We start from the raw sequence: 26,029 nt of genomic DNA, 5'->3' as shown, positions 1-26,029 counted from the left end.
CATTGTGGGAAACGCAACTCTTTAATTTCTTATCTTTAACACTTAAAAGTGCATACAGTGGATAAGAGTTACACAATGTGACTGGTTCATTGTGATCACCTGATAGCATACATAGTGTTTTGGTTTATATATTGCTTGCTTCTGTGCTGTTACAGAATTGTGAGGAGGCTTCGCTTATGTGAAGATCTACATAAGGATTCATTTTTCAACTGATTTTGCTTAATAAATAAAAAGTGTGTTCTCTGATTCCATGCACTAAACTGGAGCTTCTGCATATTCCAGTTGTAAAAATTGGATACCCTTATTATTTTTGAAAATACAGCTTCTTTACAGAGGATCTTTGCAGTTGATTATCTGCTTTTTCATTATCTTACATGTAAAAAATCCTCTGCTTTGTTCAGGCACTTTGTAGAAACAGGATTTTATTTTAGCCTTTTAAATTTATTTTTTAACTTAAACAGAAAAGATATTTCTGATTTTTTCAGATTCTATATACTTCCACTCTCCCTCTCTTAGTATCATGCAAGCATTTTGAGGTAAGTGTCAGAGGCATTGATTTTTCCCTCTAGGAGCACATAGCTATCTTCTTAATGATTGCCTGCCTGGCAGCTGATGAGTATTTTTCTCCTGCACTTAATGGAGAAAAAAATAAAAAGTCTTTCTCAAAGTTCCCTTTAAAACTGCAGTGTCTTTGGATTCAAACCAAAGGCAGATTTGCCTCTCAGGTTGCAACCTATCAATGAAACCTCAACCTCAGTGCTCTGAATCACCTGTGAGGAGTTTTTTATTGCACAAACAGGGTGTATCTGCAAATAACTCTGAAATATTTTCCTCCTGCCCCCACAAGATTGGTAAGGAGATTTTGACTTTTCTCTGACATGAGTATGCAGTCATGCCATAAATATGTATCTATTATTGTGTAGCTGTATAGAAAACCTATATATACCTATATACATAATGACAGTACCAAAATCTTTAAATATCTTGAAAATCTTACATTTTGTTTTTGTTTCTTCTCAGGGACCATATCTGTGAACACATTACGTACACCATATACTGCACCAGGGGAAAGTGAAATCCTTGACTTGGATGATGACTTGTATCTTGGAGGCTTACCAGAAAATAAAGCAGGTCTGGTCTTCCCAACAGAGGTGTGGACAGCGCTTCTCAATTATGGATATGTTGGCTGCATTAGAGATTTATTTATTGATGGCCAAAGCAAAGATATTCGACAGATGGCTGAGATTCAAAGTACAGCTGGAGTAAAACCCTCATGCTCAAGAGAAACTGCAAAGCCATGCCTTAGCAATCCCTGTAAAAACAATGGTGTATGCAGGGATGGGTGGAACAGATATGTTTGTGATTGCTCTGGGACAGGGTACCTTGGCAGATCTTGTGAAAGAGGTAAGTTTCTGGAGATGACTGTGTTTCCACTTTAATGCACACATGATTATTAAAATGGTAAATTATCATTAATTCTTATGAGGCAGAAGTTTCTTTGACTTCATATGATGTAGACAGAGCCCTGCTCTAGACTGGAAGAAGTAACATTCCAGGAGAGAGCTTACGTGACTTTCAGTTGTGTAAATACTGGTTGACCTTGACGGAGAGTTGGTGACTGCTAAATGTCTCTTGGAAATGGTCTCTCCTTTTCTTCATCGTGCATTGATGAGTTATGAAAAGCTTTGCAGAAGTAATTTCTGTTATTATTGCATTACTAAATGCACATTCCTGTTCCAAACTGAGGTTTCGTTCTCTGCCCCTTTACGTCAATACCACCATGTAATTAAATTTATTTTTAAATTCCACTGTATCTCTTAAATTCATAACCAGAACTTCAGCTGTGAATCAAAGCAAAAGAATCGGTACAGAAATCTATATTTCTTACTTGACATTTTTCTGAAGTTCCTAGTTCCCAAGGAAACTGTTTCTACTCATCTTAATTCGCTTAATTTAGTAGAAAAGGTAAATGTAAAGTTGATAGACCTCATTTATTTAACTGGAAAGTCAGATAATGGAAAGGAAGACAGAAGCTGAGGTCTGATAGTTATAGGAAAAAAGTCTGTAATGAAAGATATAGAGTGTGCTAATAAAAGATTTTAATACAAGCAGAAGAATAGAAATGTATAGTTAATATTTTTGGTGTTTATTTATATTCCAGTTGAAATTAGAAATATTTGAATGACAGAAGATTTATTTTTATAAAGTCTCATGCTACAACTTGCGTAGCTTTTCTTCCACCTCCAGCTGTATGTAACTACATGCATGCATTTACATAGAATTAATACCATCATATTATTAGCGTTTGCAAGTAGGTTCTCAATGTTGTCTTCTTCTTGTTTTTCGAATATATAAGACCTTGGCTCTTGGCCAGTGATTTTGATATCTCCAGATGGTTGCTTTACTGGTGGAGTAAAGCTGGCAGAGGGCATAACTGAGCTGTCTGATGGATTACAAAAGCCTTCAGTTAAACATGTCTGGTGTACCACCCTGTGGCAAAATTCTGTTATTACATATGGCAGAAGTAAAAAGGGGGCTTGAATCTTTTCAACTGGAGAGAGAGCTAGGATGCATTTTAAAAAAGAAACGAACAACAAGAGCAACAAAAAAGCATGTAGATCTGCAAAGGACTTTGTAGCAATTTCCTGTAACTATATTTGACAGGCGATAATGTAAAATTTTAATGTAAGGTTTTCTTAATGTAAAAATCTTTTAGTCTCTTTTATTTCCTGTATTATATTTTCAGATACCTTCCAAGATAAAGTTTGATTTCCCAGCACATTCCCCTCGTGGGAATGGTGATATTAGAAAGGTATAATTGGCTTCTCTGCAACAGTGTTTGGTTCGTGTCCAAAAGAAATCTTGTGTGGCAGTTCAGACAATATGTGATCATTTCCTGCTCTTCTTGGGCTTCCAGAGGAAACCACACTGAAAGGAGATCTCGTTCCAGAAATATTTGTATCCCAAATGGATATGCGTTAATGCGATTATAGCTTTTGGGATTATGAAAGCGATGTGCTGGCATCCTACCACACAAAGTTATTATGACTGCTACCCATGTGCAATAGCTGATAACCTATTGTATTTGTGATGTAAATAACACAATAATGATTGTTCAAACTAATTTAAGCCAAATAGAAATATTGTTCATTTCAACAATACAGTTCTACGTGAAAGGCAATTGTTAGAATAAAGTATTAAAAATTAAAAACTGGGTTACTATAGGTTACATCATTAATGTATCTGCAGTAAACTGAAGTATGTAATTAACCACTTAGTATATAGCCATTTATTTTTTTGTACTGTTTCACCCAAAATGGAAGTACAGACATTGGTATATGGATGTATTCCATATAATGCAACATCTGAAATTATTTTGGTGCGCAAACCCCAAAGTTCAAATTTAATTTCTGCATACATAAAATGAATATTTTTTGTATGCTATGCTTGTATATATATACATATTTATCCTGTTACAAGTTATTTTTGATGTTATGTGAGATTAGTAGTAAACGTGTATAATCTGTAGATTGGCCTTAGTAGATTATGGAAACTAAGGCAGATGGACAGACAGCTGTCAGAGCAATATAATTTAGCTTACTATCTTATTTCCATTATGGACTACAATATGCAACTGCCTTTTGTTAGTGTGTGTTTTTGACAGGACAGCTAGGAATGGTGTGCAAGAGTAAATTCATCAGTGTTGAGGAAAATATATGTCTTCAGAGATATACCCAAGTGACAATTTTGAGGAGAAAATGTATTTAAATTAGTGTCTGTGTGCAAGTACATATTGTGCATGCAGAATACCTGCATACACATTAAATACATATAATCCATGCATATAAATTAACTAAATCTCTTTCATTCCTTTACTCTATTCATGGATGTTTTGAATTTAAAAACAAAACAAATCAACACAGATGATATGATGATAGATTAGTATTATGAAGAACCATTTGTTGTCTTCAAAATGTCATGATAGTGGTTCTGTCTCTGATTCAGACTAACTTTAGTCCTGTATTATTTCCCCTTTTGTTTACAGATTATTGAGGAAATAACAGCATATCAGGTATCATTTCTGTCAGATCGATGGAAAGGTTCCCCTTGTTGATTTTTCTAAGGCTCAAGCATTGGGCCCACATGGACTAAAGTAGCTGTGATAGATAACACACGAACAAATGCATAAAATATTTTTTTTTATCAGTCTGTAAATTATATGTTGCTCTTCATTTCTTGTGAATAAGTGCATACAGTGGCACGTACTTATTTGCTGCCCAGAAACTGGGCAGCAAATTTGCTATTATTAAAGTTCAATAAGATTTTTTTAAATATTTTCCTTTTCAGTGTCATACTTCCAATACTCACATGATAGTAAAATTACTATTCCTTGATGTTGAGGCTTTGACTCTTTCAAAGAGATAAAACTGCTCATAGCACATTCTGAGCTAGAATTATGCTCTGTTAGCATTTAATAACAAGATGAAGCTAAACAAGAGGGAAAAAGACATGTCTTTACATCTCTTTACATGAGATGAGCTAGCAGTGTAGAGCTCAAAGAAAGATGAAGTGCACAATGCTATAGAAAGTAGTCTGTCCAAAGCAAGTTGAGCAAAAAGGAATACAAATTTGTAGATGAAATGTTCCCATGAGGTTTGCGTAGTTATTGTAATACTTATTGCATCCACACATTCAGATCATCATCTTATTGAACAGGCCTTGCAAATTAACAATCCATTCTGCACAGCTGAAGTACTGCAGGATGGAAACAGTTGTGTTAAAGAACTAAAACAAAAGCTCTTGTTAGATGTGGAGATTCAAAACAAGAATATTTTGTTTTATATTGAAACTATTTTTTCTCACTGTCCAAAAAGCAAACCTGTTTGGGAAGCATTAAGATGCCATCAAGGCCGGGCCTCAATGACTGAGAAAACAGCAGTAAGGGAAGAGGAAACTCACTGTGCTGTCAGAGGTTTCTTATATTTATGACTATTTATGATCATTTAGAGCGACTCCTCTGCTAAAACGGTTCCTTGGAAGGTCTCACAAGAAGGCATCCAGGTGGGTTTTGAATATCTCCAGGGGAGACTCCACAGCCCCTCTGGACAACCTGTTCCAGTATTCTTTAGCCTTCAGAATTGTTGCCCTCATGTTCATATGGAACTTCCTGTGTTCCATTTTCTGCCCATTGCACCTTGTTCTGTTGTTTGGCACCACTGAAAGTAGCCTTGTCACATCCACTTGACTCCCATCCACTAGGTATTAATAAGCACCAATAAGATCCCCTCTCAGTCAAGTTTCTTCTCCAGGCTGAACACTCCCTGGTCTCTCAGCCTTTACTTACAAGGGAAATTCTCCAGGCCCCTAATCATCTTTATTGCCCTCTGCTGGATTCTCTCTAGAAGTTCCCCGTCTTTCTTGAACTAGAAAGACCAGACACTGTACTCCAGATGTGCTCTGGGATTTCTGAGGATCAATCTTAGCAGTAAAGACTGAAACAAAGTAAGTGAACTAAACATTATTATTTTTTCTATTTTAGAAATATGTAGTATCACTGATCTTCAGTTATGGCTCTCGATGGATGAAATTCCATCTTCCTAATAGTTTTTTTGTGAGTTTTGCTGTGATAACTTTGTATCATTTGTAACTCAAAGCTCCCCATTCTGAAAGCAGATAGTTGATACAAAGGGGTTTCCTGGTTGCCCCGGACCTTTTAAGTCATTTGATCTTGTGTTCATTCTCCTTGGTTTGTTCTTGGAACATCTGTTTCCAAAATAGCTGGCATAGCAAGGTTTAGGAGGATTGAGGATCTAATCACATCATGTCTGTTCTCCATGATTTTAAACTCACAGGTCATCTGTAATTAAATTAAGAGTTTCTTCTTTCCTTTTTGTGTCATTCTCTAAAAGACTAAATAATTAGAGGAAAAACAGCAAGTGGTTGATTCTGATGACTTTATTTTCTATTTTCAGAAAATAATATAATAGCGAAGGTCTCTAGTGTTTTTGAATGATGTTCAACCTATAACATTAATCTGATTTTACTCTGATTATGAGAATCAGGAGGAGTACCAACAGCCCTTATTTTAATAGGCAATATAAAATGATGTAAACAGTTTTGACAGACTATAGTGTTTCAAGTATTGACGCTACATAAAGCAAAATATTTCTTATGTTATTTTATTTATTATATTGATAAAACATAATAAACAGTAGTGTCTGAGCCATTATTTTGTATAGGACCACAGTTCACCTTTGCTGTAGATAAGTATGCCTAAGTGCCTAAGAGTATTGGGGTGGGTTAAATAATGTAGGAAACGTATGGAGGAAGCTAAAAGGTCTTTAGCAAAGTAATGGTAGACAAGCAATCAGATATGCTTAAGACAGGTTGCATTCATTGTCATCCAGGTACTGGTTTTAGACATACAAGAATGGCTGTTGGTACTACTGTATGGTACTTCTGGGCCTGCTGAAAAACTTTTTCTCTGAGAGTGGTCAGGCACTGGAATGGCTGCCCAGGGAGATGGTGGAGTTGCTGTCCCTGGCAGTGTTTGAGAGGTGTCTGGATGAGGAGCTACGAGTTATGGTTTAGTAGCTTGTGAAGGACGGTTGGACCAGATGATCTTGTAGGTCCTTTCTAACCTTGTGATTCTGTGATTCTATGACATGGCATGGCCGCTGACTGGCTCTGAGCAAGGAAAGTTGCACACTTGCTGCCACTTCCATTATAGTACATCTCCATCTGTGAGCCTGACAGCCAATTCCAAGGGCTCTGCTGGTAGACAGGATGCAGCACTTGATCATCCTGCTTTACTTTTCTAAAGAAGTTACAGACTTTGCTTTCTAGGAACTGCCATGCTCCCTGTGAGCAGCAGTGTTGTTTCTGCTCCCTATCTTGCTACCAGCACGGGGGCTGGGAGAAGATGACTTGTGGCTGGTTTCTCTGGGGCCTAACAGGCCATGACTGCTCTGTGCCCACGACACTTGCTGGGAGCACTTTCTGCAATGTCTGAATCTGACAGTTACTTGCTTGTCTTAGGGGTTTTTAAATCCTACCCTCAATATGCCAAGTCCAGTCTCACTCCTCAGGTTGAGGCTGTCTCCATGTCTGTACACACATTTTTGAGTCTCTCAGACCTCAGCCATCACGATTGTGAAGCAGCTTGCTCTCAAGCAAACCATGTATGATGTTCACCTCCTCCATCCTAATTCCTTAAGGCTTTGTTTTGCTGACTGGATGTTAATCATAACTGGTGGTAGCAATCCCAAGAGGTTTGCACATAAAGTGTCCTAAAGCATTTATCTAGGGGGATGACAGTCAGACACGACCTTTTAAGAAGCTGTTTACCTAGCTAGTTTTTACAGGCTTTGATGTATATTGCATAGTATGGGCCCTGTCTGCCAAGCATTTATTTGCAGGTGATTTTACCCACCTGTTTGTTAAAACAGCAATTGTGTTTCTTTTACAAGCACCAAAATATCCCGCATAAAGAAAGACATAGAGTTTTTCACTGTTGTTGTTTATGCTTCTCAGTAATAATTTTAATATGTAATTTTTCCATGTCGTGCTGAGTGAATATATGCTTACCGTCTTCTGTTTGAGCGGTACCAACAAATAGTGCATTAACTTCTTTAATAACTGATTTTCTATCTTATGTTTTCAGAGGCAACAATATTAAGCTATGATGGAAGTATGTTTATGAAAATACAGCTCCCTGTTGTGATGCACACAGAGGCAGAAGATGTTTCTTTACGGTTCAGGTCTCAACGAGCTTATGGCATTTTAATGGCAACAACTTCCAGGGAGTCTGCCGATACCCTCCGGTTGGAATTGGATGCAGGACGAGTTAAACTAACTGTCAACCTAGGTAACAAACTCTTCCTCCAAGAAATTAGCATTTTCTTTGCATTTTTCTTTTTGCTTGCAAACATTTATGAAACAGCCTGTTTTAACATTCAAAGTAAACTGAAGCAATATATAAACACTTTTCAGTGCAACATTTGCATATGCACACACACACACAAATACATGTCCTTTTATTATTATTTTTGCATTTTTGTGTTCCTTATTTAGTCTTAACATACTCCATCACAGTATTTTTGTACTACTGTGTGTTCTAAAAAGAGAAGACTGGTTCATCAGTGGTTCTTTTAGGCTAAAGTACATTTCTTCATTGAGAAAGATTGGTCTCTCTCTTCAATTTCTCCATTGTATCAGTTCCACTATTTAAATAGATAAGCAGAAGCAACATGTATGTAGATCAGTTTTATATCCTCCAACTAATATGCAACATACATATATTACGAAGAATGTCTAGTTTCAATGCTGAAAATGTTTCATTTAAGTATGATTTCCACTGATGGATTGCTTGGTCTCCTTTTTTTAGCTGTTCAATCTATAGTAAACCCATCTTCTCTTTTTTAAACGATTCTGTGGTGGTATTTCTGTAGTATCGAACAATAACACAACCCTTCAATGCCCAAAGACTGCGGCCCTCAGCAAACAGCCATGTGAACACAGGAGGCACAAACCCTTTTACAGAAGAAAAAGAAAGGAAAAATAAAAAACAAACCCAAAAAATGGTTTTGAAATACGATGTATAAAATGTTAGGTTATCACTTCCTCTAGTTAATTATTAATAACAGTAATATGAATAATAATAAGTGCTTTTGCAGTGCTTACAGATGCAAGTCAGGATCTGAAGGAGTATGCTTAGGAAAATGCATGTTCGGTGAATGAAGTCAGCCACGTTCTGTGGAATGATCTTTATAAAGAGGAGTGTAGCTATAACCCCACCATTAAGTGATCGCAAATAAGGCGATTCCCAGAAAGCGTGCAAAGTTCCACCTCCCTTTCGACTTCTCAAGCCAATACCGCTGGCTGAGCGGGACCGCGGTGTCACCGAGTCCTCTTCTCCCTCAGCTCCCCCTAGTGTCGTGCCGGGCTCCTGCGGCGAGCGGAGCGGCGGCGGTGGCTTCTGTACCAGGGGGTGTGCGGCGGCTGCTCCTTGGCTGTTTGCGACCACTTTTCTGATGCGGTTGACGACACATGGCAAACTCAGCTATATGGCAACAAAATCTAGGTTTAATGGTGTATCTGTTCCTCAAAGGTATAAAGTGGGAGGAGATGTGCAAAGCAAGTGTACATATTTGTTTTTCTTTCTTTTTTTGTTTTCTTTTTTTGTTTTGTTTTGTTTTGTTTTTAATGTGATAATAAAGGCAACCAGCACAGTATAGGTTAGGTCATTTTCTCTATATGTAAAAATAACCCACTTCTCTCAATTTTTGCCTGCTTAAATAACTGAAGAAATCTATGCATTAATAATATAATTTCTTCCTGCCCTTCCCACCTTCTCACCCTCTTTTGTACTCTTTTGTTATTATTATTTTTTTAAGTAAATAGTCTGAAAACAGTGTTCCCAATTATCAGTTTGCAGACATGATCATTTTCTCCTTAGCATAGCTTTAAATGCAGTCACTTGCTATTTACTTATTCTATACTTACAAAAGATAAAGATATGCAAAGCCCTACTTGTAGGTCTGGGAGATTGGCTTTTCAGTTTGCTATTCAGTTGTAGATCAGCCTTTGAGGTATACTATACAAGAGCAGTCCAAGGTGTCTGACTGAGGCCCGGCTTGCTCTATGACCCATTGTGACGGAGCACTTTCTAATTGCACTGAGAGAAATTACCTGTTCTTTCACAGATGGGGAAAAGGTTGCAGCCTGCCTCAATTAAGCATCTTTGACATTTAATCCGAATTTTTTCACTTAGATTTGTCACCATGTAGCTTTGTTTGAAATTGGCCATTTTTACCCTATTTGTCGTTTCTATTTATAAAGATTTATCGCAGTATATCTGGGTTATAACAGTATGAAAAGACTGATGATATGGAGTGGCCATTTTTGCATGTGTCTGTCCCCGGAAGGGTGGACTGTGATTTTATTGGATGTCTGCAGCTATTACCTTGAAGGATAAATTTTCATTTTTCATCTATTCTTCCCCATCTAGACTGTATCAGGATTAACTGTAATTCCAGTAAGTGCCTATTCAAACTTTTTAAAACGTTATTCCACCATTATAAAATATGCAAACTAGATGAAAGTGATTGTGGACAGTTTGCAAGTGCTTGATAATTTATTAATGAAATGTGATGATTAATTATCGATGTGTAAAAAGTCATCATATGCTCAAGTGTGTATTTTTTGTCCTTCCTATGCTGTAAACATGCGCAGTAAATTCTACATATATGGCACAGTATGTAGCACTGTATTCTCCTATCCAGGCTGTTTTATTGACAGTATCTTATCAAATTTCTAACATTTCTGATAAGCTGTAATATCTTTTCCTTCTGGTCCTCCTTCTAGTTCTCTTGACATGTTACCTCCAACCTATGATGAGAATGTAAGAACATAATGGTACACAGTGTGAGAATTTTGATTTCATAATCTTCCTGGACAATTAACTGTATTAACTGCTTGTGAAACAATTGGTTTTGCTAAGCCACTGCTTTTTGAGAGCACAATATATTACAGTAAGGACATGATTAAGTCTGAGATTAACTGCATTTCTATGATGATTTTTTACACTCTAACCATGTAAGAAACTTTAAATTGAACATTTTTTCTCTGTGATATGCATGTTTATGAAACAGAGGGAAACAATTACCAGATGAATGGACTAAATTTTAACTTCTCTGATATTATTTGGATTAAGAGGCTATATTCTGAAAGGAGAAAAAGGACTGTGATTTTATTTTGAGTCTATGGAATTCCTGAATGGTGTCAACAAAAGTATTGATAGTAAGTATGGTAGATTTGAGTTTGGGGTTCTTTTTTCTTTCCCTTCCCAAAAGGTTTTTGCAGGCCAAGGATTGGCTTGATGCAAATGAAAACAAAACTAAACAATAAACTTCACAGTTAAAATTTATGGTGTAAATAGTTTCCCAAAAGTCATCAAAATAACTTCCCCTAATAGCCTAATAGTCCTCAAATTAAAATAGGGGTTGCATTAAATTAGATTAAAAAGAAAATTTCTCTTGGGGCAGGTTTTTAATCTGTACCATGCTTAAATCCAGACAGACTCTTCAATGCAGTATATGTTTGCATGACTAAGGCATAAAGATAACATGTTGTATAAAGGTTAAAAAACGATTCCTTTAAACTTTAGTTACAAACTTGAATATGTCAATTAATGAAAACATTTTGTTGGTGTCAGTTGTAGGACAATTATTTTTCTCTGGATCGAGGTCCAGTTAGAAGAAAAATCCTACGTATAAAGCAAACAGCTTTGTAAACAAAGATAATGAGTTGACCTGCCACTACTAAATTATCTTTTTCTATAGCAAAAGCAATAATTCTGGTTTCTTAAATTCCTTGATAACATCAGAGAATTCTTTTGAAAAGGCATAACAAGGAAAAAACATGCTGGTAGAGTCACAACACAATAAGTCAGTAGATCAGTAGATGTTTGTGTTTTATTTCTAAATCTCTTTTAAACAAAATGAGGTTTCATGAAAATAAATTGTTTTCCAGGATACATCTTCTAGTACATTTTAGATCATAGGAGTCCTGAAAATACAGAGTAAGTAATAAGCATCCCATTAGAGGACTGCAAAAAGCAGTGATATGTTTACTGCATTGAATTAGCAGTTACAAAATCTTCTTGGTCTCATACAAAAGCAGCAGATCTTCTGTACAAAATATCCTTGGTATCAAATACTCACAAACTACCTTTCTTTGCAGTTCGCTTATAGCTTTTTTCTTATTAGAAATGAACTTTCATGGTTAGTTCCATCTCCATTTATTGCTTGTGTACTGCACAGATTTCTGTGAGCTTTCACTACCTGTCATGGTAAGTACTGCAATACACTCTTATCAGCATTTGCTGTAGCTTTTTGACAAATAGGTAACATTTTGTAAGCAGTTTCTGTGCTTTAATTTTATTATGAAGAAGTGTTGCTCTCAGCAGTCCTTAGGAGATGCTTTCTTATTAGACAATGTATTGGATTTCAGTGGACCATACAGTTTGTTTTAAAGCAACATTATCCAGAACTTGAGCCTCTTATTTTGTCATAATCCACAATAATTCAATAATTCAAGCTCTTTGTGACTTTCGGTCCACCGAGAAGTGGATGTGTATCAGTCCTGCTTTTATGTTGATAGAAAGAAACCTATTTCTCACATTTAGGGAATCTGTTTTCAGATTTTTGCCTTTCTGTTGCTTAGAAATCTTGACGTAATTTCACTGGTGGGAATGAAATGCCATTTGTTATAACTACCCTAGCAAACATACAGCTAAGATCAAAATGAAGTTTTCTGGTTTAAATTTGAAGAAAAGGCCTAAAAAATCACTCAAAAACTAAAGTTTTGACCGATCGGAGACAGAAAAGAAGATAAAGAATGTAAGTGCCTTCTTTCCTACAGTAATATTCATAGCTAGTGAGTAGGTGTTGCACCTTATTTTCTCCTTTGAGTGTAGCCTGAAACCTATCTTTTGCTCACTGCTGATTGAGTGAGCAGTGTTCGCTGGTCAGAGCTCAAATTGTGGTAGCAATTTGCTCTACGCTTTGCCATGACTTCACCTTTAGCTAATGTCGTGTTGCAGAAGAGGTGGCATTTTGTGGTCTTCCTTATGTGAAATAAAGACATATTTTTTAAAGTTCAGAATGTTAATAAGTTACTCCTAAGTCTGTGTTGGTTTAAAAATATTATAGAGACTGTTTACACCATGACAGCTTTGAGGAACTGAATAGCATAATACAATCAAACTTCTTTATTTGCTGCTACATTAAAAGAATGATATCTTTATAAAACCTAGGAACACTCAAAATTCCTTCACGTGTCACTTAGAAAATACCATTCCTGAAATGTTGATTTTGTTCACCCTTAAATCATGTCAGCGTGTTCTTCAGATGTTCAAGTCTGAAAACAAATGGAATAAACAGACCTCTTAAACTGCATGTACATTTATGTCAGTGTTAAGACTAACGTCAGAAGTGTGCCCCGGTGGCGCAGTAGTAGGAATGCTGCTTTGCAACACTGGGGCCCGGGTTCAAATCCCCCCTGTGGCACAAGTGGTAGAAGTGCTGCTCTGCTACACAGAGGCTTGGGTTGGACCCGATGATCTCTAAGGTCCCTTCCAACCTGCACGAGACTATGATACTATGAAAACACCTGTATAAAACTGGCTACTATTGTTTCAGGTTTTGTTTTCAAACATTCATTTGTATGCAAGACAGAGGCGAGTGATGTTGGTTCAAATAACACAAATCCTTCTCATGTAGGATTGCTTGGCTGTAGGTGTTCCATACAAATAACTCTAAGTTGATTACTGTATGGCTCTTGTATACAAAACTAATGAGCTAATCCTTAAAAACTACCTACAGAGAAATGCTTGAAAGACCATTAATTTCTTTTTTGTTGAGAGAGAAGTATGTTCTATTCAACTTTGAGAGACAAACGTTGCATAATGCAATGCTTATTTAGGTATTCAATGACTATTTATATATTCATATTTATTCATATATTATTACACCTAATAAAATTCTCACTTTTCTACATTTTCGCCCATGCTATTTTAAGATCAAATCCAACACATATTTCATTATGTACTCATAATGCCATTGAAATCATTTGATATTTTGTTTGAATACAGCTTGTAGATCTTGCTCCTTCATAAACAACTAAGTTTCACGTGGATTCAGGATAGCGTTGTTTCCATTATAATTTATGCTTTACAGTATGCAATTAAAAGAGCAGTGAGTTCAGATGTACTGAATCAACTTTTTTATCCTAGTATGTTTTTAGAAACAGAATTTCATCCTGTGAGAGTTACATGACATACATAGCAGATTTTGAATGACTAGGGAGCAAACGCAAGTGTGCTATATATCCGTATATTCACTGCAGCTATGTTAAGACCTATGATCTTGACTTAACTTTAATGTCCCATTTTTCCAGTTCTAATGCTTCCTAAACTGTATCAGCTGAAAATTTCTGGGGTTGTTGAGTTTGTTTGCACTCTTCCTTCTGCCTACATAGTAACTATCCGTTCTTCATATCCTCTATTTTTTTTCTCTTTTATTTTTATTTATTTCTCACTTTATCTCATTTCTGCTTTTTCTCTGTAGTCCTCTCTTGTTTCTTCCATTTGTACCATCTTTTCAGTATTCTGCAGATGCACAAACTCCATATGATTAAGTTATTCTGGAATACGTACCTTCTGTTACTGCACTTTTTTCTTGCAAAGACATCCTACAAAAAAAAAAGCATGTCAAGGAGCTATGTTAGGTTATCCACAAAGAACAGGAGAATTGTGTGTTGAAAAGCCATAAGTGCAGCATGTTTTCAGGCTACACATAGTGCTTTGATCAAGCACTGATAAAATTCCATTCATTAACTTCTCAATCTCTGGTGACAAGAATGACGGGAATATGTAATTTCCTCCTTTCTTGTTGTCTTTGGCAATAGAAAATCATTTAAACTATGCAATATTTTAGCTGCCTTTAAAATACAATTTTGTAATTGGTCTGCTTACTTATACTGTGCCTTCAAATTTTATCGGATGGCTTTGATCTTTGTTCATCATTCAGGACTGTTGGCAGCCTGCTAAAATATGTAAAAGGTCTTTACCAGAGAAGATGTGCAGCAAATCAATGGAGCACTTTCATTCTGAGTTCAGTCAGGTATTCTCCTCTGTTTGGGGCATGACAATACTTTGCAGAGTAGGAGACATGAAAAGGAAGGCTATGTCTTCACTTAGAGTCAGTGTTAGTGGAGTATTTAGTTCCTCATCCTGAATGTTTACTAATCCCATCCTGTTTGTATGTTTTCATCACTCTGTGTGAACTGAGGCTGAAAACAACCAGACCAGGGAAAAAAAAACTGGAAACAGAGTTGCCTGTAAAACCACAATTGAGTGGAGCAGAACAGTTATGGGACAACCCATAGCTTATGCTGACAGGCATAGAAGCCTGTTAGGAGAGAATATTATGATTCCTTGTTCTCTGTAAATTCAGGGTGAAGTTGCCATACAATTTATGCTAAGTATGGTTTACTTCCTGGAGATACAATAATAGAGCTGGTCCTCTCTTCCTGTGATCTTTTTGCGCACTTTTGGAGCAAAGCAGTGGCTGTTTCCTTTCACCTGTAAGCAGATTGTGCTTCCAGTCTACATGAAGGATAGCAATATAGCTTATGCCCATGCTGCCTAGAAAGTCTTCATCTGTGTTTGCTTTTTCTTAACTACCAAAAGTGGAAATTGCTGTTGGTCATCTAGCAGACTGTCAATAAATTACAATTTCAGGTTCCTTTGCTAGAAAATAGGTGTTTTCCTTTTCATGTGTATGTTTTTGTTTTTGTTTTTGTTTTAATTATTATTTTTATTTTATTTTTCTTCATTCTCTTATCTATCTGCTTTCTCTCCCATTAAGACCTACATTCTGGTTTGGGCACTTTAAATATATAATTAATTTTAAAGGATCCTCAGTAATTGAAATATATAACATTTCTTAAAGCATAGTTGTGTGCTCTGTAGTAGCTCAAAACAGTAAAATAAGTCAGCAATAAAAGACAAAAGACAAGTCTATGTGAATTTGAATATTACTAGAATATGGAGACTCATCTCTAATTACAAGATAAAAAACTAATTAGAGATGAGATTCAGATTTCCTATTCATCTCTACCATATGAAAGTTTTCAGAAACCTTAAGATTTTGCTTGAAAGTATCATTCTTTCTGGTTGTGATATTTCAGCATACCATTCAATTATACTAGGCCAATTAGAAATAATTCCCAATTTACTGTATAGGTAGGGCTACATGAGCCAGGACTGTGGTTTGGATATATTTCAGTTGGCCCTTTGAATATTAACATGCTGCCAAAATATAATCAGCAGAACCCAAAGGCGTGATCTGGAATTCACTTAAGTTGCTGTCTCTGAAACTTGAGCCTGAACCCTTAAAAGGGGAATGGGGAACGAGATAGTATAACAAGGGAACCCCTGAAAGATGAATGGGAAAGCAAAATGCTTCAAGCATATAACAGACCATTTTACCAGCTGGTACAAAGCAATCTTCGGGATGTGTGAGATCTATATTAATGATACAGTAGAATTAATAAATCCAGATTTACATGAAAGGAGTCGTCTTTCATACCGGTCCTATCAGACCTTTCATAAAAAGACTTTTCAGCAGTAAACTGAACCTTTCCACTGTTCTTATTGGAGGAATCACTGGAAAGCAAGCTTTTGATGAATAGCAGGTCCTAAATTTCTTTTATTCTACTTTCAATAATTTCTTATGCAGCATATGAAAGGAAGAAAACTTAATCACATTTCAGGACTGGTGATTTAAATTAACCTCCCAGTTTTTTTTGTCATGACAGAAGATGTGCATTATAATCCATTCTCAGAGGCATAGTGAACAATGATGTTCTCTTCAGGAGTACTGTTGCTATTATAGAATCGTAGAATCACTTAGCTTGGAAAAGAACTTCAAGATCTCCAAGTTCAGCCATAAGCTTACCAAGAGCAATCACTAAACCACGTCCTTTATTTCATGTTTTTTCTTCTGGAGAAGAATATGTAAAAGCTCATGTAATGTCAGACATGTTAATAAACTGGTCTGTGGTGGCAGTCAGCTCACAGTAAAGCTCTGCTATTCATGGTCCCACATGAATCTCTACTAGTATGTAAATGATTGGACAATGAGGAGGAAAGCGCAAGCAACCTGGTCTGGAGGGAGGTGTCCCTGCCTATAGCAGGGGGTTGGAACTGGGTGATTATAAGGGTCCTTTCCAACCCAAGCCATTCTATGATTCTGTTATTCTGTTTGCAGATGTGGTTAGACAAGTAAACAATAATATTAAAAGAGCTGCACATAAACATTTTCTGAAGGGTTTCAGAATTCTGAATGACTGGATAGTAAAACAGTAGGTAGAATTCAATGTTAGTATGTACAGAATAATTCTAGAAAAGGTAACCTTAATGGTTACAATGGGTTCTGTTAGCACTGGGCTGATGAAATAGTGCAGTCATAGTAAATGGCCTTTGTAAAACAGCCCAGTGCTGAGAACTGACCAGAAGTCCCAAAGGATGTTAGTAACTATAGCAAAAGGAGGTAAGACCAGACAGGAAAGCAGTTTCAGGCTACTGTGCAGTCATTGTGCATGTCTTGAATGTTGTGCGCTTTTTTGGTTACTGTTTCACATGAGAAACTCAGATGAGAAAAATGCAGCATAATGTAACAAGGAGATTTCCAAGTACAGATTGCATTATGTACACTGAGAAGCCTAGACTAGCTAGGAAAACATATATATATATAAATATGACAAGGCAGCTATGAAAAAAATATAAAGAAATTAATATGAAATTGAAATGTATAAAGACTTCTTGTAGTAGGGCAGCTAATGTAGCTCAAGAAATGTATGAGATGTTGGTCACTAGAATCTGTAACAATTCAGCTAGTAATTAATATACAGTGGCAATTCAGTGTCCAAGCTTTTCTTAGCCACTATTGAAACTGTGGTACTACAGAAAGTGTAGCTGGACTTCTGGTCTCATCTGGCAAAGGCACTATTGTGTCCTTAACTGTATTTAATGGAAGAATAGTTAGTGAAAGGAAGATTTGCATTCCAACTCTCTAAAATTTGTAATCAGATTCAGTGAAAATTAAGCTATTGCCCCACAGATGGCAGTGGACAACACAAGCAAATATTTCAGTAGATTCTAAAAAAGAAAAAGAAAAGGGGAAAATACATACATACATACATACATAAATATATATATATATATCCAGGCTATTAGCAGTTAAAACCAGTCAAATAATTAGGTTAAACCATTGAAAAATTCTGCTTCATACGTGCCTAACATTGTGACTGTTTATTTTACTTAATGCTACGAGCTTTGCAGCAGGAAATTTTGGTCTTCAGCTCTTTTAAAAGACAGTCATTGTTAGTATTCAGTATTAAGGCAAAATAAGTGTAACTCAGCACTGCACAGTTGATGAAGCTTCAGACTTTAAATGTAGATTGGAAATGCTATCAGATTTCATGTAGAAATACCTTTTTTCATTTTTTACTTTGTTGCTTAGAACTGTTTCAAAAGAATAATGCTGTTCTGATGCTTATTTATTAACGCCTTTATGAAAAACATTTGAATATGCCTACGAATCACTATTCTGTGGAAAAAATACCACTGTTTTTCTGTTATTAGATTACATTTATTTTGGTTAATAAATTCTTGGAGGCTTTTTCCAAACAAATCTGCCTAAAAATATGTGAAAATCATTAATATTTTAGTTCACAAATCAATTAAGTATATTAATAATAGGCTTAGGGCTTTTTATCCAAATGGAATGCCTTTGTGAATCAATTCGGCAGTGCTCATGTCCAGTACATTTCAAGGAAAACCAAACAAATTGCCATCTCTCTGCAGGTAGACTCTGCTCTTCTGATGAGCACATCACATGTTCGTGGCTATAGTACGTAGTTTGAAAAAATTTATCAAATGACTGTTTGGGTGGTTTTTTTTGTTTTTTTTTTTTTTTTTTTTTTTTTTTTTGAACAAAATGAATGCATTAGAGTTGCAGGTAAGAGATAAAGAAAATATAATCTACTATAAATAGAAGGAATTAGATTTGAATGGGTTGTTTGGTTAGCGCTAACACAATTGTTGAGCATTGCAGTAGATCTAGATTACAGTAAGGTGAATTGCCAAATTTGTTTATCTCACTAATTAATATTATGAATAGAGCAGTGAAATATTAAAAGTGCTACTGACTGCAGTGGAAGTTAGATCACATTTTATTTCTCAGTTTGATTGATTAAAAGAACAGAGCTGCATAGGGAAGATTTGTCTACCTCCTGCTCAAAGAAAAAAGTAGTTACCAAATAGAAATTTAACTTGAATTGATTCTGATACATTACTACTGCTGGAAGTCTGACAGAAATCCACGGTAAGCAATCATTTTACTGTATCAACATTAAGATCTGTGAGGTCTGGTTACAGAAAGTGATAAAAAGTGCATGTGCAGCAAGACTTTTCATGTGTAGTGCTGTAATGCGGAAGTACAGTTTTCTGCCTATCTGGGTAAATCAAAGTTTTCAGGTCTCAGTTTCTCTACCATCTGTGACATTTTGATGGCCAGTTCTTTATTTCACTTGCAGAAAGTATCATGTAAGTATGTATTAGCTTTAGTTGTGTGACTGTTTGGAAAATATGGGTTATTTTATCATTGCTTTTCTGCAGTCATCATTGCATAAGTTTAACCTTGATGAAGAAGTCTAGCAAGCCTTTAGCTATGATATTACTCTTCATTAATGTTGTAAGAACAGTAATTCATTTTTCAATGTACTTTACTGAAGAGGTAATAGTGTTAAAAGCATCTACCTAGTGCATGTCACTGATGAGCAGTTTCCTATATTAAGAACACTTATGCTGTATCTAGCACATTTTGCCTTTGTGTCCATTAAAATGCATGAAACATCTATCATAACATTTTAAGCGCTCAGTACCTTATTACTGGAACCACATAACTGCTTACTTATTATCTCTTCTTGACAATGACTTTAACAAATTATATTCAGGTAGTTGTTAAAATTTCCATCCAAGCACACTTCCTTTTTTGGATGTTGTGTTAAGAGGTTAATTTATGCTCCCTTACAGCTGATTTCTAGGCCTCAATCCATCAGACAAGTCTCTTCAAAGGAGATATTACTCTGTTGAGTTGAGACATGGAGATAAAGTTGGCTTTCTGAAATGCAGTCCCCTCTGGGAAGCGTGCAAAGAGTTGCAGCTGTTATTTGTCTAGGCAGTACTGAAGCAACAAGGCACAGGATGAAGACCAAGACGTGGAATGAGAAAAAGCTATTAAAGAAAAAAAGGGAGCTGTGGTTAACGTAGCTAATACTTTATTTATTATTATTTTTCTTTTATATATATATTATTACTCATTCACTTTGCGTTCCATAAGGTTTTCCTCTGAGAAATGAAGTACATGTATATGGAGATAACTTTTCAATAGTTAGAAGCTCTCTGTCATTCTTTGTCTCTGCACTTTAAGTTTTTTCTTACAAATAGTAAAATCTGTCTGGAAAAGAATGGTCAAAGAGGTAAGTCAATAATTCCATCTTTCACTCATTTGCCATGAGCTGTTTATGGATAACCTGTGGAAAACAGGTCAGAAATGAAGAATACAAAGCACAGACGCAACATCTCAGGAATTCTATTTTACAACTGAAACTTAAGATACACGTGAAGATTACCCACTGATTTTTTGTTGTGCTTATAACTACAATATGAATGGTTCGTGCAGTTTCTCTGTGTAAAACTGTGGCCAATTTGAAAGCAATTTCCTAGGAGAGAAAAATGCAGCTGTACACACCACCGGTTATCAGAGGAGGAAGTTTTCTTGCAGCTTCAGTTAATGTTTTACAGATGACAGACTTGGAAAGTCTGTTGACAAGCTAATCAGCTATGAATAAAATAGCACTAGCTAGAAAAGACTACTGTATGCATTCTTGATTTCATGAAATGACATAAATCGAGATACGGAGAGTGCTTTAAGAAACTGCAAGTAGTAACTTTTTGTCAAGCAACTAATTTGGGTTTTCTTTTCAATAATAAAACTGTCATTCACTGACACTGCACACAATTCTTAAGAGATAACAAATGGCAAAAAAAAAAACAACAACATTTGCAATATTCTCTCAATGTTAAAATCAATTCCATCTACTCAATTGGAAAAGTCATCATGTTCTTGTGCTTTAGTTTTGTACTACAAAGCAAGAGAAAGAGCAAAAAAGAACCCAGAGAAAAAAGACAGCAAAAAAGTGCTTGACTGTGTGCCTTGTTAGAATACAAATGCTTGACCAGCTGTAACTGCAAAATGAAATTCTCAAACAGTTGCAAATGCACTGTGAAAAAGTAAAACCAAAGGTCACTACTGCACATCTCACAGTTAACTAGAGCTTTGCTTGTCCACCTTACGTATGTGTCTTGGAAACTAAGCTGAAGTGCAACATGAAAAACTTGATACAGAATGCAGCTTAGTATTACCAAAAAAGGCCTCATTTATAGGAAAGAAACATGCACTGGTGTTCTGAGTAAGAAAGCTGGAAGAGTTGCTTTGAATTTTCTTTCAATACAATGCCAGATTGAACATATGCAAAATGTCTGAAATAACCTCTAATGTAAATGGTGTCAGAGACAGTTCAGTGCTTTTGTTCCCAACAAAATCTCCATTGGAATAAGTATTTGCTATATTTTTATGTCTTATTCTGGGCTCAAGAATCCGGAAAAAAGTATGTCTGAAAAATCCTATTTTTGTAGGGAAGTTCCCTGCTAATTATTATTCAGATTTGTTTCTTACAAGTAAGGAATAGTAGACTTGACTTATGTCAATTGAAAGACATGTTTAAAGAGTACTTATAATACCACCTACTAATTTATTTTGAAAGAAAAACTTTCTTTTTTCATTATAAGAAATATTTGAAGAACTATCATTTCACTTTTAGTAATATTGGCGCATAGAAATCTTAATATTTAAATCTTTGTAGTCATGCTACTGCCAGTACACTAAGTGCTCTTTCCTGTGTACCACATTGGGAATCCTAACTCCTGGAGACACAGTCTGGTGCAGCCAAAAAAGAGACCTTTTCAAAAGCTGAAAAGGTCTGAAGGCAAACAGTTGTTCACTATTACACTGCAATGAGGACACTTCACAGGGACCAAACTCAGGGCTGGAAATGCCAGAATAGTGCTAATTAATGTATTTCTATACACAAATCAGCCAAAGCGTTTTTGCAAATATTTTGTGATATAGGTTAGGAATGTTCAGGAAAAAAAAAAAGTCTAAAACTTGTATGCCTTCAGTTTTATAAACTGGGAAAATCAGAGGCCAATCCTATACCCATCAAAGTCGGTGGAGGCTGTTGTTTATAGAACAGAAATCACCCTCTGTATTCATGTGTATATAGTTTCTGAAAATAATCCGGAATGCTCATTTGAATGTTCCTTACTTTAATCCCAATTACATGGAATAGGCATAGAATTGAAGACCAAGCAGTCTCAAGAAATGTGGGGTTATTATTATTATTATTTTAAATCCATGATTATTATAAGGATGCTAAAAAACATTTAAGGTAAAAGCGACAATTGCAAATCTTTAAACAGTATTTTCTTTACACTTAAATAGACAAAATGGTATGAAGTAGCATTTCCATTAAAAAAAAAAACAAACATAAATTGAGTATGAAATTTAGTTATTACACAGCTTATAATAGCTGAGATATGGGATGAAGACACCTGTAAATAAAAAGGAGCTTATTCTTAAAATAAAGTCACAGTCCATTTGTTTTTTTCCTGCTGCTTATTCTAAAACACCATGTTTAAGTTGTAGTGGTAAAATGAAATGTCTAGGTATTTTCTTTTTTAAATTATTTTCATTTTTGCCTAAGCATAAAGGTAATGTTGTTGATTAAAAATAAATAATTAAATAAATAAAAGGTAAATTATTGAGAAGCATACTTAAATTTTATTTTTAGAATGTACCTTAAAGTTTTGATATTTCTGGCTTGATATAAATGGGCACAGTCAATATCAAAATTAGAAAGGCTTTCTGATTGAAGCTCTTTCCTCTTCCCAGTTGTCTGTGATAGCATCACCAAAGTACTCCACATAATCCAACTCTTAGAAAAAAAGAAAATAGAAAATTAAGTCCAGTAATGTTTTCTGCAAAAATCACTGCAAGTTAGGATTTTTTACTCAATTGCTTTTAAGAGGAAAGAAAGAAGGCAGGTTTAGGCATAGGAAATAGTACTAATAGTAGCATACTGTTAATAACAGGTTCTTCCACCATAAGAAAGCACTTAGAGATCTACTATGGGGGACTCTACACACCTGTTTGTATTATTTAATGCATTTATTAGCAGTTTCATAGATCAGCAAGGGAGAATCGGTAATGAAGGATCATAATTTCAGAGTTAGGTAGTTATGTCCCATTGAAATGCTTCTTCCAAGTCAGAATTCCTCCAGGTCTCTTAGGCTGAGGGGAAACAGCACAGTTTTTGGCTAGGAGCTGAGGCCCTGTGTTTGAAGTTGTAAAGGCAGTTGCTAGGAAAAGGGAAGTTGCTAGGTGTACTGCTCTCTATTGCTTCAAATGCTTAGAGGAATATTCTCACTGTTTCTAGAAACCCAGAACAAGTAATCATCCTTTTAAAAAAACTTAAAGAAAAAGCCTACTTTGATTGTCAGGTCAACTTGATTTATTCAGTACCTGTGTATTTCTAGGTGAGTTGCTGCAGTGTCTCTGTTTGAGTTCTTTATGACCCTTCTTTCCTCAGTGGCTGAACTTTCTGTCTGGTTTCTCTCACTGCCTCGTTTAGGTGATGATCTCTCCAGGCTCATCTAATGTGATGTTCTGGGAACTGGTGAGCTGGATGAGAAAACCACTTGTGAAACAGCTGCTTTCCTAACGCACTTCAGTAGCTTAGAGGGAATGAAGCTGCAGATGTTGATTTGAAGGCGTTGAAGTAGTAATTGTACTTTAATTTGTCATAGCAAAATTCTTAAATGTATTCAAATTAATCTTGATATCTTCCCTTCTAGCAATGTCAATCTAAGGCAAAAAGAAGAAATGATGATTTACTAAAAGCCACACAAGTGGTTTGTGGAAATGAATCTGCTGAATCTCAAATCAAAGTTCTAATGTTCAGATGTGCTTTAAAAAAAAAAAAAAAACAAACAAAACTTAACGTCATGCAAGGCGGGTTATGGCTTTACAGCATTTTTCTATAATGCTGCATTATATCTGCAAGTGCACTTTGAATGTACTGCAGGTTAAAAAAATGGAAGTAATCTTGAATTATACTTTAAATTTGCAGTTATTTAGCATAGAACTATGTGTGGAAGGTTTGCACTCACCTTACCTATAGCAGAGTCAATTGGCAGGTTCTACACTGTATCTGAAAACTTGCCTGAATGTGTTCAGCACTGAGCTGAAAAACCAAGAACCAAGATCATTGACTTTGCTTTTCTTTTGTCCAGGGCCTTAGGGTGTTAATAAAACCTTTAGTACCTTTAGCACGTTTTCTCTGATAGTCGTGATCCTTGGAGAATGGCTTGAAGAGAAACTGCAGTGTTATTAAAAGTCCAGACAGCTAGCTTCTGGGTTTTAGCCTTTGAAAGATACTTCAATTTCATTATTTCTGAGAAGAGGGAAAATAACTGTCCTTAGGGCTGTTTGTGTTTCACTTACTTAGATGTGACTTTACAACATTAACATTAAAGTGCAACTATTTCCTAACAATAAATGTTCTTGAGAAATGTGTTGAGAAATGAGCTAGGTTAGGCATTTTGTAATGCAATAAAAAAATCAGGCTTAACCTTTCAAGTACTCTGAGTTCATGTAGCTGTGATTTCAATTTCAAAACTTATTTTTCAAAAGATAGGTAACCTAATATATGCCTGGTTATTAACAAGAAAAGTACACTTCAGATTTTGAACACGTGTGTGTATTCTGTGTATAACTGATATGGCAGTGAATTCTGATGCCAAGGAAGATGCTGAGACTTACAGCTCAGAAGTTCACTGCTTTCTAATGTTTCCTTCTCCATCTAGGTGAAATTAAGTAGTGGTTATAGTACTATTTATAGAGAATAGACTTTCACAAGACAGTTTATCATTAGCATGTTTTTCAGCAGCCACCAAGAAACCCAAGTTTTTAATCAAATAGGTCTGTGTATGTTCTGTCCTTCAGACTTGATCCACTAACTGTGTAAATACTTGTGTCAACAACAGTTGCTATCTCACAGTTCTGAAGACATTAACGGATGGGGCATAGCAGAGCCCAAGTCAGAAGCTTTTTGAGGCAATAGATAGACATTGTGGAGGGAGGGGACATACTCAACAATTCAGATTGAGAGCAGAGAAAGAAGTTCCCAGAATATAGAGAAAAAAAGACAGACAGACAAGTGACTATAGAAAATCTTTTGTATTCAGACCTGATTGAAGTACTTCTTTCCTTTCTTAGTTTTGTTTCTTTTTACATGCTTCTATGGATGATTCACTATGGATTCTGCCTTTCATTACTAGTGAAGTATATCAACGCTAAGTGCAGTTTGTTTGTGGGTTTCTCATTTAAAGGAAGCCAGCAGGATTTTTGACCTTCCTTAGCTTCCTTAGCTTTCTGCATTTCCAGATGAGTGCACGTGCAGAAACAGGTTTAATATTATTTCAGTTGCTCAGAATGATATGAGAAATCCCCTTCTACAACTGGAGAGAAGGCTGATGAAAAATGTTACCACCTTTAATCTGCTTTGTTTTGATTTCCAAAATCTCTGGTTTTGTTTTAAAATGTAACGAGGATGCTCTTAAATTTACAATACGTTATTAAATTGCCAAAGGCAATTTTCTCTTTAATAAAGCTATTGTGGGCTGGAACTTGGGGATCAAGTAGTGCAGATGTGTTTTGCTTGATGTGATTCAGTGAATGTACTGTCCCTGTGAAATTATCTGTGTTTGGAAAAGAATACAGCTGGCAGAATTTCTTTGGCCTGTGATAAGACTTTCTCTAGTTAATGCCAATTTGTTTTAAATGATAGACTGTTACACACGATTGATCTTTAAAGGGCAACTAAGTTTTTTCTATTAGTAAGAAACATGCATAGTTGATGATGCATACAGATGCAGTCATTTAAAATACAGTTGATTCACTGTATTAATTGACTTTTTAAATTAAGGTCTGTAAATAAATGGGTCAAAAGACCAGAACTGTTTTTGCAGCCAACCACCATAGAAAGGATAACAAAGATTAAGAGGCTTTCTCCTATTTGCTGTGTTTCAGTGCCTGGTTCTGGAGGAATCCTTCTTGAATATTTTCCGTGTTCCAGGCTTGTCCAGTTAAACCCTTAAGTTCAGAATGAAAGTGCTGGTGGTTCTTGTCTGTCATGACATGCATAGTTGTCTGTTAGTCAACTTGACTAATACCATTGACATTTTTTATATTAACCAGTAAGCTGATGGAAGTAGTTT

General features: G+C 35.7%; 1 protein-coding gene across 47 annotated transcripts in view; it reads left to right on the top strand.

The window, feature by feature from the left end:
- Positions 1 to 26,029, top strand: part of NRXN1 (neurexin 1) — a 607,983-nt gene that overhangs the window by 233,806 nt on the left and 348,148 nt on the right. For 36 of the 47 annotated variants that reach the window (XM_085541047.1, XM_085541037.1, XM_085541034.1 and 33 more), the window contains 3 exons: positions 1,021 to 1,404; positions 7,664 to 7,867; positions 10,010 to 10,036. In XM_085541047.1, coding sequence (XP_085397173.1) covers positions 1,021 to 1,404; positions 7,664 to 7,867; positions 10,010 to 10,036 — 615 coding nt within the window. The remainder of the gene's footprint in view (positions 1 to 1,020; positions 1,405 to 7,663; positions 7,868 to 10,009; positions 10,037 to 26,029) is intronic. The other 11 variants (XM_085541060.1, XM_085541059.1, XM_085541058.1 and 8 more) reach the window with 1 other exon arrangement.

The sequence above is a fragment of the Coturnix japonica genome, chromosome 3 (assembly GCF_054131305.1).
Source record: "Coturnix japonica strain WE chromosome 3, WE-NBRP24, whole genome shotgun sequence".
In the NCBI taxonomy this organism is placed as follows: Eukaryota; Metazoa; Chordata; class Aves; order Galliformes; family Phasianidae; genus Coturnix; species Coturnix japonica.
Note: the sequence above shows the minus strand (reverse complement) of the source record. Positions and strands in the feature narration are given on the sequence as shown.